At 39.1% G+C, this 14,668-nt stretch overlaps 1 protein-coding gene across 2 annotated transcripts in view; it reads right to left on the bottom strand.

Annotated features, from left to right (window-relative positions):
* Ap5m1 (adaptor related protein complex 5 subunit mu 1) overlaps positions 1–14,644 on the bottom strand; it is a 27,679-nt gene extending 13,035 nt beyond the window's left edge. For both annotated transcript variants that reach the window (XM_029541318.1, XM_021203536.2), the window contains exons 1-6: positions 14,309–14,644; positions 7,297–7,942; positions 3,164–3,391; positions 1,711–1,850; positions 1,174–1,259; positions 966–1,084 (exon numbers count right to left, since the gene is read on the bottom strand). In XM_029541318.1, coding sequence (XP_029397178.1) covers positions 966–1,084; positions 1,174–1,259; positions 1,711–1,850; positions 3,164–3,391; positions 7,297–7,942; positions 14,309–14,382 — 1,293 coding nt within the window. In that variant the 5' untranslated portion in view covers positions 14,383–14,644. The remainder of the gene's footprint in view (positions 1–965; positions 1,085–1,173; positions 1,260–1,710; positions 1,851–3,163; positions 3,392–7,296; positions 7,943–14,308) is intronic.
* Between the last annotated feature and the right edge of the window lie 24 nt (positions 14,645–14,668).

The following is a 14,668-nucleotide window of genomic DNA, read 5'->3' as shown; positions in this document are numbered from 1 at the left end:
AAATAAAAATCTTTAAAAAAAAAAAAAAAAAAAAAGAACCATTTTGAAAACCTAAAACACCTACCAACGGAATAAAAGATGCACACCCTCTCTGTTCCAACCTCACCTACCTGCCCTTCCTACAGAAAGCTTATATTTCTAGCACAGGCTTCTGAAGCCTTGTTGACTTCTCTTCACTCTCTGAAGTCACTTTAGAAAATATGTATTATTTTATGTAAGCACGTGCACTATGTGTGTTGTGTTGTGAGAGTGGAAATACAGGCGCATGCATGCCCTGCGTGGAGGCAGAGGTCAGAGGGCAATGGTTGAGAACTGGTACTTCCCACCCTGAGTTCCTGGGACTGAACTTCAGCTAATGCTTTGACCCACTGCCCCTTACTTAACCCGCTTTTCAGATGAAGATATTAGTCAACTTTCATGCGCCTTTTGTCCTCAGCCTGCTTTGGCCAGAAGGACTCATGTTTTCTCTGAGACACCAAACGCAGTTACTATTGATGTGTCACTAGTTTATACTGTCGGGACCGCCCAAGAGACCAAGGGCTCTATCTTATTTGTGAACATAAATCTAATTTGATAACTAAGAGTTGGGTAGTTTAAACTGTAATGTTAAGTTATTCTTAACTACTTCTCTTAAAATTTTAGTATTTAGCGAAACATAAAAAACGACTGCTACTGGCCACGTGTGCTGATTCGTGCTTGTCTCCCTGGTGTGGAGCAGAGGCTGAAGCAGGAGGCTCCCAAACTTGGGCAAGGGCAGACATCCTGTCTTAACAGCAAAAATAGAAGAAAGAACAAAAAAACAAACACCACAGAACAAACACAACCCTCACAAATGTTTCTTAAAAAAGACTTAGCTACACAAAAAGCACAGAAAAATTTTAAATTGCTGTAAAACAGTAAAACTCAAATATATATGCAGTTTAGAAATAAAGGAACCAGTTCCAACCCAATGTTCACATATTTACCTTTATATACGCTGTATTTCCAATACAAATGTGATCAAATGGCTGCTTGTTATTGCCCTTAACTCCAAAAGTTAGAGTTCCAGAAAGACTAATTTCCATTGATTTGGGGAACTTCTGGCCTAAAACCACAAATGTACCAATCAGTTATTCTAAAACAAAAGATTCTACAGGAAATGAGAAAAAAATCAATAAACAAAACCATACTCACCGATAATCCAGACTAGTAAGCTCTTTTCTCGAAATACCTCAAGTTGACCAAAACTAGCTTTGTATTCCAAATGGGTAATTGGACCTCTTTAAAACAAAACAAAACAAAATAGAAAAAAAAAATCTCAGATAAAAGTTTTAAAGAGATGAGTCAAATCTTATTACTATATTTACATCATAAAAGCAGATCTGTATTCCAATTGCAGAAGAGAATGAATAATAAATACAGATCTTAGAAAACAGTAGAAATCACATAAGCGTTTACAGTAACTATTTTACATTAGTGTCCCTAGAGACAATTATCAAGTCATATGGATTCCATTCATATCACATGCATGGGTGCAACATTAAAACTATGACTTTACTATTTAAGTACACTTTGTAAAGAGCTATTCTGCAGACTCCATTTTAAAAGTAGAACGGATCTATGTTATAACTGGCTAATTCGCCAATTTGTTGTTGGTTAAGATAGATTTATATGTAGACTTCAGAAAAACTGAGTTGACAGCAATTATAGTGTGATATCATTTATTGCTACCTGTTGTAAAAAGGTATGTGAGCTTCACAGACTTCAAAATTATTTCTCACACTTTCATGTAGTTTTAAATTAACTGTTACTTTCAGTTGTACTCCGTCTTCTTCCATGTGGTAAGAACCCAATATTGGTGGGACAGGAACCTGAAAACAGACAATCGTATGTACAGGTATGGTTTTAGTAGTAGGGGGGGGTGTTCTACACTGCTTTCACAACAATGGTGGATCTACACTCACCCTGAAGGTTGACTCTCCTGCTTCTCTGAGCAGATGTGAGAATGGTACCTTGGTGGGCATACACACTTGTTCCTCCTCATGTTCTCAGAACTGCAGCACAGGTCACACTCCACACACACACTAACTGTTCTGCCCATAGTTCTGGCTGCTCCTTTCTTATCCTGTGACTGTGCTGTTTCTCCTCTCCGACCTCCTCAGGAATGGCTTAACTGGTCAGTAATGATTGAAGAGGAAACTGTCTGCATGTTGGTATGAGTTTGGTTGTTGCTACTTGGTTTTGGTTTTTGGAGACAGATGTCTCTGTGTAGTTTTGACTGTCCTGGAACTTGATTTGTACTTCAGGCTGGCCTTGAACTCAGAGACTCTCCTGCCTCTGCCTCCTGAGGGCTGGGATTAAAAGCTTTTGTCACTTATTTGTGCTTTTGAAGCAAGACACAGGGAGGTTCTCCCTTATATGTGGGTCCTATGGCTATGAGAGCATGTACAAGCAGAGAAACTCAAAAGAAGACAGAAGCAGAGAAGAGACAGGAGAGACTATCAGAATAGAAGGATTTAACTTTTGGTTCTAATTCTCAGGTAGCCTAGATCTAGTTCTTCTCTTGAATGATAATGAGAATTCCTGTTGGCCTCTCAAAATCAATGACTTCTAGTCAATCTACCTTGAACAAGATTTCCTAATGTGCTGGTTGATAATGAGGACAAGAGACAAATGACACAATATAGTAGGAACCATGTTAGGCTTTAGGAACCTGGAGGATCTGCCTTCCGACCCAGGCTTTGCCATTCACAGTCAGAGGATTCTGTGCAGGTCATTCAGCTTCTCTAAGATGTTCCTCATATAAAACAGAGATAACATCTACTTTAAGATTTGTTGAAATTACTTGAAAAAGACACACAAAGTGCCTAGGACAGTGTCTGACATACTACACTTATAAGTAAAATTAATAACTACTACTAAGATTACGTATTTATTTAGCTAAGAATGCCTGGGATTAGAATTATTTCATGTTTATATTTAAAACCTGTAACCTTAGATTCCTAGTTAAAGTCTAAAAAGAAAAACTTCACTGACTTTGAAAATTAATGGTATTACAGGCATCAGAGATAAGAGCCTATTCAAAGAACTGAACTTTTATATTCTTTATCACTGTCTTATAAATTACTCATGAAAATTTCTCATCCGAGACCAATAATAGCTCAACTTTTCCAAAACAGTTTACCTGAGAAGTGTAGTGGCATAAGTTGAATGACTCTAGAGGCGGAGTGAATGGAAATTTATACGGTCCACTAAATGCAGAATCATCCATTGTGTCAATGCTACTAGAAGTCAGAATGGCAGAATCCAGAGAAGTCACACAGGGATGAACAATAATATCCTGAAGTGGAGACCCATTGGTGGGGAGACTCAAGCTGATGGTAACAGCTGGCATGACCCCTTCCAAGTCACACTGTAACACAAGAAACAAGGATGACCAAGACCTTAAAGCAACACAGCTTCTCTGAGGCTTTTCTCAATTCAAATAATTTCTCCTAATTTAACCTCTCTCTCTAGGTATTATTCTCTTAACTTTGTCTTCTGATTAACAGTCTGATACCCTGTTAACCAAGCCAGTGGTCAGAGAGCCTTCACAGACCCCTTGGCTCACCTTTTAGCTCCCATAGAAGCTAGTTTAAGTTCACTGGTTTCTCTTAGGCTCCTTTGCAACCTTATTTACAGAGGCCCTTCTAACTTTTCAGCTTAGTAGCTGTATCTAGATTTGCTTTCTTCTAGTTCATCCAATCTTCATCAATACCAAGCACATTGATGAATCGTAATTCAACTTTTGTTATATTGAATCTGGGTTCAGAACAACTCAAGGATTCCTTTCAAGCATTTTAGTGTTTGGTTCCTATCTAACTGGTTTTCTACCCCTTGACTTAAATGTTACACATAGAAATTCTGCATTTTTCCTGAATAAGTCATACTGTTTTATAGCTCCATATAAACCTTAACACCTGCCAGTCCTTGCAGGTATATTTGTCCCCCATATAGTATTTTGCTTAGTCTGGTTTGATAGCTTTGTGGGTAAAGGCACTTGTAGCCAAGGTTGGCAGTCCGAGTTTGATTCCCAGACCTACCTGATAGGAGAGAACCAACCTTTCCAAGTTGTCCTAATCTGCGCATGTGCACTGTGGTACCGTGCACCCACACTCACCAAACAAATAACGGTGTAAAAGAAAGCCTTGCCCTCGTCACACCTAGCTCATTTTGTGCTCATTAGGTAAGCCTTACATACATTGTGCTGCTTTACTGAGAGTGTGCTTCTGCATGTAGACACTTCCCTGTGGGAGTTGGGTAAGCATGAGGGATTTCATTATCCTGGGGAGGTCTGGGAAGGCAGGTGAGACAGCTCCAAAGGCCTTTCCATGAGCTCCTGTTATGGCCCTCGCCTTAAATTCCTGCTTTGAGGTTCAACAGGCTGAGGTGGCAGGTCTCAGATTTCTCTGTGAACTTTGGTTTTTCTACCTATTCCAGGCTCCAGAATGAAGCATCGAGTGACTTGTTTCTGAAACCAGAAGACATTCCCCAGTTTCTCTAGTACTTGAGGTTTACCATCTATACTTCATAAATGACACCAGCAAATTTTACTCGTGTGTGTGTGTGTGTGTGTGTGTGTGTGTGTGTGTATACATGCGGGTACAGGGAGAGGGGTATAGTCAGGGTCTTCCTTTGTACCTTAATTCCAGCTTGACATTGACTTCCTATTTTACCTTTAATTGTTTATGTGTTCTGTGTGTAGGTCTGTGCAATGAGTAGTCTGTGGAAGCCAGGACCAGAAGACAATGGATCACCTGGAGCTGGAGTTACAAGCAGTTAGTTGTGAGCTGCCTGGCATGTGTACTGAGAACCCAACTTGGGTTTTCTATAAGAGCAGCGAGCACTCTTATTCATTGATCCGCCTCTTCAGCCCTGATTTACTTTGTAAAGTACTGGATCCAATTAGTCAACTGATCCATAAAAGTGACATTGTTTGTTTGACTAGATACAAGGTATTTAACAGTAAGGACTCAGCAGAGAATTGCTTAGGTCTAGATGCTATACACCTCCCCATGCACCGACTATGTCACCAGTATGTAACTGCTTATGCTTCTGTTTGTTTCCCTTTTTTTAAAAAAATATTTTTTATTATGTACACAGCAATATATGTGTATATATATATATATGTGTATACATATATATATATATATATGTATATATATATATGTATACGTGTGTGTGTGTGTGCAGAGTTACATATTTATTTGCATGTCAGAAGAGGGCACCAGGTCTCATTATAGATGGTTGTGAGCCACCATGTGGTTGCTTGGAATTGAATTCAGGACCTCTGGAAGAGCGGTCAATGCTCACAACCTCTGAGCCACCTCTCCAGCCCTTTGCTTCCCTCTTGCAGCTTCTGTGCTTCCTCATAAATCCACTGCTAATCATAGGGATCCTAAAAAGGTTTGCAGTGTATACCCTTTTCTAACTTATTTTTTCCCAATATTAATATAAAATCTTTCATTTTGTGATGTTTTAAATGTCTGTTTAGTTTTATGGTGCGTGTGTTTGCCTGAGTTTATGTATGCACATCACATGCAGGTACCCAGAGGTCAGAAGAGGTGTCAGATCCAGCAGAACTGAAATTACAGACAGTTGTGAGCCACCATGTGGGTGCTGGGAATCAAACCCTGGTCTTCTGCAGGAACAAGTGCTCTTAACCACTAAGTCATCTCATTTTGTGAAGTCTGATGTACAATTAACAAGTATGCATTCATTAGTGGTCCTGCTTCACATTTAAGCACTTCAACAGTACAGAACTGTGGTAACTTGTGAGAGCCAGTCCTCTCACCATGTGGACAGGCTTGGAGTAAGAAAGTGCCTTTACTGGCTGAGCCATCTCACCAGCCCCTTCTCCTTTATTTAAGAAAGATTTCCATTTTGGTAATTTGAGCAAGGACTAAGGATAAGAATCATCCACACGTCCCACAAAAACAAAAAAAAAAACAAAACAATCCCTAGGGTCAACTTAACAGTAAGCAGAGAGATGTTCACATCATGTTCAGCACAACACACCCAGGATGAAAATATCATGACCTTTTCCACTTTTTATTTCACTGCGCTCTTGAGAAAGAGATAGTTTATGATTTTTTTTTCAAACTTCTTAAAGTAGTTCTTCCAAATAGGATGGATAATTTGAAAACAGTTTTGAGCATGACACAATTTTTAGCATAGACAAAACTTTTAGGTTACTTTAATTCAAAAAAGTCAATTTCCCTATCTAATTTTGTTCTTAAAATTTACTTTATTCATAGGACTTAAAGTGACTGAACATTAAAGTTACCAAGATATATAAAGAATGAAAAAAGATATTTGAGAATACTAGTAACACATAGAGGTAGTGTTTAACTGGAGGACTTTGACTTCTGATCATTATGCAGCCTGACATCAATCATCGTTACCTGTACTGAAGTTTCCAACTGTTTTCTATATTTTTTAAGTTTAAGACAGATGAGTCTACTGTTGAGTTACTTAAATAAAACAAGAACCCTTCTTGGTATTTGATGTAAAGTGAGAGGACTTGTTCAACTTCATCTCCTAGAAAAATGGAAGCTAGATAATTTCAATACTTATTCACAAGTTCTCTGAAACAACTTGTTTTTAATAGTGGACCTGATTCTCTATCTCTTCAGTGTAACCAGACTTAGAGTGATTGGCTTTGCATCTAAAAAAACAGAACATAGTAGAAATGATGCCATGTAGCTTTAAATCAATCTCAATCTCTTTCTCTCTCTTACACACACATACACACGCACACACACACACACACACACACACACACACACAAAGCACATACTATTTGATCTGAAAGAAGCTAGTCACCAAGTTGTCAGGACACTTAAGCAGCCAGTAAAGACATCACTAGGAGTGGAACTGAGGCTCCTCCCATCAGCCAGCACTGACTTGCCACCCAGTGAGTCATGTTGCAAGCCGATATTCCAACCCCAGTCAGATCTTCAGATGACAATGGCTGGAATCAACATGATAACTATGGGCTCATGAGCTTCTACACTGGTGGTTCCAGCTAAGCTGCTCCTAAAGTTCTAACCCACAGCACTATGAAGATAATGTCTATTTTAGAGCAATGGGATGATTCATTACATTATAGTCATTAAATAAACAATTTGTAAGAAATACAGAAAGATAACATAAAATTTCATGGCTGTTGCTAAGGATAACAAGCATATCATTTAAAAATGTAAAGTGCAAGTTGCAAAACTGAGTGTTCTTCAGTGTTAAATGGTATGACCAAGCAAATCCTGGAGAAAACCTCACCTTGCAAGCGACTGTTCCGACAACTTGCCATGTGTCTGCTATGTCCTGTTTACCATATTGCATGCATTTGACTTTTTCAGTGATAGAAATAGAAATCTGTGCTTTTCCTTTGTATGCTCCAACTTTCCAGGCTGGCTGTTTTTGCGGCTGAGTCACAGATAGGAAATTAATGCTATTCAGTGAATTCTGCAAGTTAGCATCCAATAACGTACCCAAAGGACAAGCCTGTAGAAGCAAGTCAGGCAACTGACTCAGTTTTGTGTTTAGGTCAGTGTCATTTTTCTGACTCGGGTAAAGAAAATCCTGTATCCCCAATAGCAGTTCCAAGCCTTGTGAGACTCCACTAATGCTAATTAAAGGTGGGCGAGGGGACAGAGCTTGTTCAACTAACGGAACACTTGCATATATCATGCTATTCCTCAGGAAGGCAACGACTGGCCAGAGCTCTTCACCTCCTACTGAAAGCCCATAGATGGATGTTTTATTGATGTGTGAACAGCCATCACGCCTCTCCATGAAGTCCTTATCATCATCCAGTAATCTAAGTTGAAAGAGCAATGCTTTAAGAAAGGGACCATCTTCAGGTACAGGAACATAATTCATTCCATTGAAGATTTTGGCTCGCTTTTCAACAGTTGGATATCGTCTGTATTAGGAGAACAAAAACATTACAAATGATTCTTTCAAGTAAAATCTTTCAAGAATTAAAGGATTTTAAAACACAAGGCAAACAGTTATGACAGTAAGACATAAAGCAACAGATAAATAATACACACTATCAAAGAAAATAACCCTGAACCATTAAACCTGCTTCCTTCTGACTGGAGCCAAATATTTCATGTTTAGTGTCTCAAATGATAAAATGTACTACATACTGCTGAAAATTACTGACTCAATTTATTTAGTTTTTTTTTCAATAGGTGGAGCACATGATTCTAATTCAAAACCTTTGTTTTTCAGACACTCAGATTCCTTCTTGGTTGACGTCATGGTTAATCCTGATTGTCAACCTGATGGGCTTTAGTCTGTAGGGAAAATGATCTCTGGGTATGTCTATGGGGCTTTCTGGATTAGTTTGAGGTTGGAATAAACTGGAAAGAGAGAATGAGGCAAGTAGCAGTCATTGCCCTCTGGTTCCTGACTGAAGAAGCAATGAGTCAGCTGCTGCCTCAGGCTCCTGGACTGTGACTTCATCCTAAGGGATGGTACCCTCAAACTCTGAGCCAATGTTAAATCCTTTCTTCTTTTAGGTATCTATAATAAGTTTTTTTTTTTTTTTAATTCCATCTTAGTAGGTTAGTCACAAAGAAGTGGTTATATTTAACACTCTAAATAAACTTTTAGATTTATTTATTGAGATGATGCTAAGTTTATATAATGAAATAACAGATGTCCTGAATGTCCTTACCAACTCTTGAAAAACTATGAAAGATCATTTTAGTAATAACGGCTTATCTCTCTAGTCCTGGAAGATATTTTGAGATAAATAAAAAAGAGGAAAATCAAATTAATCCTTTATGGTTTATATGCTCTGGGTAGAATGTAAATTTACTTACTAATTTATCTTCCCCATCACAATCTAGAATATGCTTAGGCACTTTCAGTCATTTATAAGAATCCATTAATGATATCCGCACTTCCTCCAGGGCTAAGAACTGACCCTAAGGTCTTAGCAAGCTCTCTACCACTGAACCTAAATCACCAGCTCCTAAACACAGTTTTCACCTTCAACAAATACATTTTTCTTTATTCCTTTCCTTTCTATGTTAAGGTCCAGAATAAAGTTACCCGCTAACTCCTCATTTTTTGAGTATATAAGCTAACTCTCTGTGATGGCTATTCTTGGTTGTCAATTTGACTGTTATCTGGAATAAACTAAAACCCAAGTGTCTGGGTACACCTGTGAGGGATTTGTGTGTGTGTGTGTGTGTGTTGGGTTTTTCAAGACAGGGTTTCTCTGTGTAGCCCTGGCTGTCCTGGAACTCACTCTGTAGACTAGGCTGGCCTTGAACTCAGAAATCTGCCTGCTCCTGCCACCCAAGTGCTGGGATTAAAGGCATGCGCCACCACTGTCCGGCCCTTGTGTGTTTCATAATTAAATCATTTCAAGTGGGAAGACCTACTTCTAATGCAGATTTTCAAAATGGGAGGATCCACCTTTAATCTGGAGCATACCTTCTGCTGGCAGTCTATACAAAGGACATAGAAGGAAGAAGCTTGCTTTCTCACTTAGCCTGCTTCCCTGCACTCCCACTGGCAAGTCCATGCCTGCACTGGCATCAGGAACCTACTTCTTAGGGATTCCAGTGTATATGAAGACCAGCTGAGACATCCAGCTTCATGGACTGAACAACTATTGCATTCTTGGACTTTGCTAGATAGCCATTGTTGAATTAGCAGGATCACAGCCTATAAGCCACTTCAATAAATCATACATATATGTGTGTGTGTGTGTACATACATATATATGTTATATATGTGTGTAAATATACAATGAATAATATATTTATTCTATCAGTTCTGTTCCTCTAGAGAACCCTTACTTTTCTTATTTGTAAAATAAATGGCAAGTCAAGGGGTATATCTCAGTGGAAGAGTATGTATTTGGCATTCATGAAACATTGGGTTCAATTTCCACCATAAAAACAAATAAAAGCCTAGCAAATGGATAGTAATGACTATGCAATTTTTAAAATATATTTTATAACAGAATTATTTAAGATAGAAAAAGGCAAATAATTTCAATAGAACAATCTTGATTATAGGTCAAGATAAGTTTTTCTTCTAATAAGATGCTAATATTCGATAATTAAAAATAATGAACTATAATGATTAGATTCTTATGTATTTTTGTGATTAAATAGGGGAAAATTAGCTTGTACACCATTAGTGACCTCTTATTTTTATAGTTACCTGGAGGATAAAATTCTTAAGCATAAAACCCTCACAGTTAAATATAAAATAAATAAATTAATTAATCTGGGACCTTAAACAATGTCTCAATGTGTTTAATAAACATTTCGTTGTGTGACTTAATCTGTCATTTCACACTAATCTAGGTTTTGTTTCAAGACAGGATTCAAGCCTTAAGTATCCCTATAGCTATGGGGTATAATACCAACCTGAGCTGTACTTAAGCTGATATTATAATCAAGATTATTGTAGTAAGATCATTTGCCTTCTTGTATCTTAAATGACAGCCACTACTCTTTGGTGTGTATATAGAGAATATGTGGTAGTGTGGCTGTTTTGTTACAGGATATTTGATTATTGTACATACCAATTGTTAGCAAAATATAAAAGCTTAAATAGACACTGTTTTGCCAGATGCAGTAGCTGTGTCCTGAAGAGATGCAGTTTAGGTGTGCCTCTAAAAGACTCCATGGGTAAGATGCTAAAGAATGAAAAGTTCTTGCCTATTTTTAAGGCAAGTTGCTTGGGTAAGGTCTTATGTTCCTTGCTCTATGACTTTAGGAAGTCAAAGCTACTCCTGAGTTACCTTACCCTAAAGGTGAAATGGCTCTGCCCCTACTGACTTGGCTTGGAGGCCTCCACCCAACCCATTTTGGTGGCATGGTTCAGCCTGCCAAAGGTGTAGGGGAGGAGCCAGAGGCTTCTTTAAGCGAATGGACTTTGATAGAGTGCCCCCCCCACCCCCCCAGCTTTGAAGAGATAGGGATTTTCTCTTTGGGCTTGCAGGAACAACAGAGAAGCAGCTGGCAGTACCTAAGTAAAACAGAATTCTAGGAAAGAGAACTAAAGAGATCTCTTGGGTTTAGAGGAGCTCAAGAGTAAGGTCGACTAGCTTAGTATGACACAGATTTCTAAAAAGCTAGCAGTTTAGTTGTAAGGATCAGGCTTGTAAATAGATAGTCTGTATATAGTTAAGATAATAAAGTTACCTCCCTGAGTTAGCAGGTTTTTATCTGTTTAGGCCTCCTGCCTCCCGTGTCTTTATTGGCTTTAATGAGATCATTTCAATGGTTACATTGTTTGCTCTGTGTTGAGGAGAGTAGCTGTGGTAGTTTGAATATTGGCCCAGGGTGTAGCACTTTTAGGAGGTGTTGCCTTGTTGGAGGACGTGTATCACTGTGGGAGTGGGCTTTAAGACCTTCTTCCTAGCTCCCTGGAAGACAGTCTGTCCTGCCTGAAGACTGATCAAGACAGACCTCTCAGCTCCTTTTCTACCACTGTGTCTGCCTGGATGCTGCCATGCTTCCTGCCAGATGTTAATGAATTGAACTTCTGAAACGGTTAGCCAGTTCTAGTTAGATGTTGTCCCTTGGTCATAGTGTCTGTTCACAGCAATGAAATTGTGGCTAAGATATAAGTTATTGGCTAGCAGAGACCCTGACACAAACCTCTTAAGGCCTTCCCTCCTCAAAACATCAACTACTACCATACAACTAGTGAACAACCCACTCAGGTGGCTTTGGGTGGTTGGGGTGTTTTTTGTCAGGTATCCATGCTCCCTTAAGTAACCCCAGTAAACACACTGGTTTGCCAAGCTCAATTTGAATAGTCCCTCGGTCTGCTACTCTCCTTTAGATCTAGGGCCATCACACACTGCTTTACATCTTTTTCTAAAAGGTTATAGAGCATATGTTAATTCATATCTGTTAGCCTTAACATCAGCTCCAAGTGGTCAGAATCTGAACTTCACAAAACTAGGAATTCATTCAATACAGAATTAAAGTGACACAGAGATTAATTATGTGACCCCCCTCCCCACCTTGCTACCTCCATAGAGATGTAGTGAAACTCACCTAAACATATCTGAATGTGTCTTCTAAAGTATATAATATGCACAACTGGGAAAGCATTCTGAAATGACTTTTCTTTGAAAGTATTTTTATCATTTTTCAATTATGTGTATATATGAGGAAGGGTGGCGGTGGGTATGTGCATTTGGGTACAGATGGCTTTGGAGTCTAGAAAAGGATGTTGGTTTTAATAGGGAGGGCTACAGTTAGTGGTGGCTGGTGAGCTGTCCCACAAGGGTGGGAATAGGACATGTTCTCAATTACTGAGCATCTCTTCTGCCCTGCATGGCTTCTTCAGAGAACTTACTTTTTCAATTAACAAAAAGTCTAACTTCTATTACAATGTTAAGATACAATTACATGCACATAAAACCAGAACACTGGCACAAAAAAGAAAGTAATAGAACAGAGACAGACCAATGTTTATATGAAGAAATATAGCAAACACCAACAGTGAGTCAATAAAAGAGAACTAGAGTTTACATAATGATGTTAGGAAAACTCAAATAATATAAAGAAAAAGTGAAATTCCTACTTCCTAATGGACTTAAATATAACATAAAATTATACAGAATGGATAAAATGGTATGTTTGGAAAGTGTAATTCACAGAAAAGGTATTCCAAGAGTCTAATGAATATTGTTACAGAAAGGTATACAAATAGAAATTAGATCTCCTTTACTGGTAAAATTCGAATAAGAATCAGGGAAATACAAAAATTCATTGATTTCTTTTTTTTTTTAAGTTTTTATTTATTTTATGTATATGAATACACTTCAGACACACCAGAAGAGGGCATCAGATCCCATTACAGATGGTTTTGAGCCACCATGTGGTTGGTGGGAATTGAACTCAGGACCTCTGGAAGAACAGTTAGTGCTCTTAACCGCTGAGCCATCTCTCTAGCCCAATTCACTGATTTCTAGTGACTGTGTTTGCATTCAGGGAAGCTAGTTGTCAGTATTTTGTTAAATCAGTATAGACATGTTCTAAGGCCCTGTTTGAGGATGTTTACTAGATAGCACTGTTCTGAATGGTAGAGGCAGCTTGAACCTTATCATTAAGGAATGTAAATAAGGAAAACCATACATTCATACAGTTCAAGTATCTAGACCTGCATTACCCAGTATGGCAGACACCAGGTACATGTGCTATTTAAACTTAAGCAAAACTAACAACTAATGTGGGTCATGGTGGTTGCACTCCTTTAATCCCAGCATCTGGAAAGCAGAAGCAGGAGGATATCTATGAGTTTGTGGCTAGCGTGGTCTACACAGTGAATTCCAGGTAAGCCAGTGGTACACAGTGAGGCTCTGTCTCAAAACCACAGCAACAAAAACCTAATAACCGAGTTCCTCGGTTACAGCGCTCACATGCTTACTGGTGTACATTCGAAGAGATTTAAAATTGGTCGCCTTTCTACTATGCAGGAAGTTGTATTGTACATTGCTGCTTTCCATGATCACACAACTACTCACCAACACAGAAGTTTCTTAGAAATACTGCCAAGAACAGGTAACAACTTCAAGAACTGACAAATGGGATCACATGAAATCAAACCAGTTCTGCAAGGCAAATAAAACTACAAGCAAAGTGGGGAAACAGCCTATAGATAGGGAGAAACTTAGCCAGCTATATTTTATAAAGGGGTTAAAATCTACTATAAAGAACTGCAGAGTCCTCTCCATAGAATTATCTTGGTAAGATATGGCAAATTCTAAAGGTGAGACCAAATCACTTATGTCACCTGGATAAAAAGGTGACTGTAATTTAATTTTTCATACTTCTATTTTGCGCGCCCACTGGAAGCTGCAAACTATAACGATTTTTAGCAATCATTTTTGTACCAAATGTAAACCGATGGAATTAATTTTAAAGATACAATAGTATAGCCGGGTGTCGTGGCCCACACTTTTAATCCCAGCACTCTGGAGGTATCTGTAAATTCAAGGCCAGCCTGGTCTACATATCAAGTTCTAGGACAGCCAGGTGTACATGAATCGTGTCTCCCCCAAAAATAAATAAACAGATAAAAAAGATACAATAGCAGTAATACTAGAAAACATGTAGCAGCATGTAGCAAGCAACTCATTCCTTTCAATAAAGTGAGATAGACGTAGAAAGCTTAACTTGCCCAAGGGCACCCTGCTAGGTGTTCCTGGGAGAACTGAGACTCAGTGCACCACAAAAACTCCTGCTTAGATCCATCTTTGGACCCATCATGCTTGAGGATCCAGACTTGCAATTACCTGGAGAATCTGACGGTGCCACCAAGTGGAGTTCCTGGTTCGTGACGTATGAGCCACACTGCCCGCAGGGCCATGGTCAAGCTTCCCAAGTGTCAGAGCAGTACAGAAACTAAGGTCGCCATCCAGCCAGAGTAGACCCCGCCTTCTGGATGGGCTCTACCAGGCAACGTCCGGGTTCTCCCAGAGCCGCACGAGCTCACCGGAGAAGCTCGCTCTTCCGGGTGAGGTGACTCAAGCCTCCTGGTCCCTCCAGTAGGCTAAAACACTCCTCAGAAGGTCTTAAGAACCTACACCCGGAATCTCAAGGGACTGGAATACTCGTCTCGCCCACTTCCGGGACGGCGGCCCGCGAGGCTCAAG

This window comes from Mus pahari, chromosome 8 (genome assembly GCF_900095145.1).
Source record: "Mus pahari chromosome 8, PAHARI_EIJ_v1.1, whole genome shotgun sequence".
Lineage (NCBI taxonomy): Eukaryota > Metazoa > Chordata > Mammalia > Rodentia > Muridae > Mus > Mus pahari.
The sequence above is the reverse complement of the archived record's forward strand: the minus strand, read 5'-3'. Positions and strand labels throughout refer to the sequence as shown.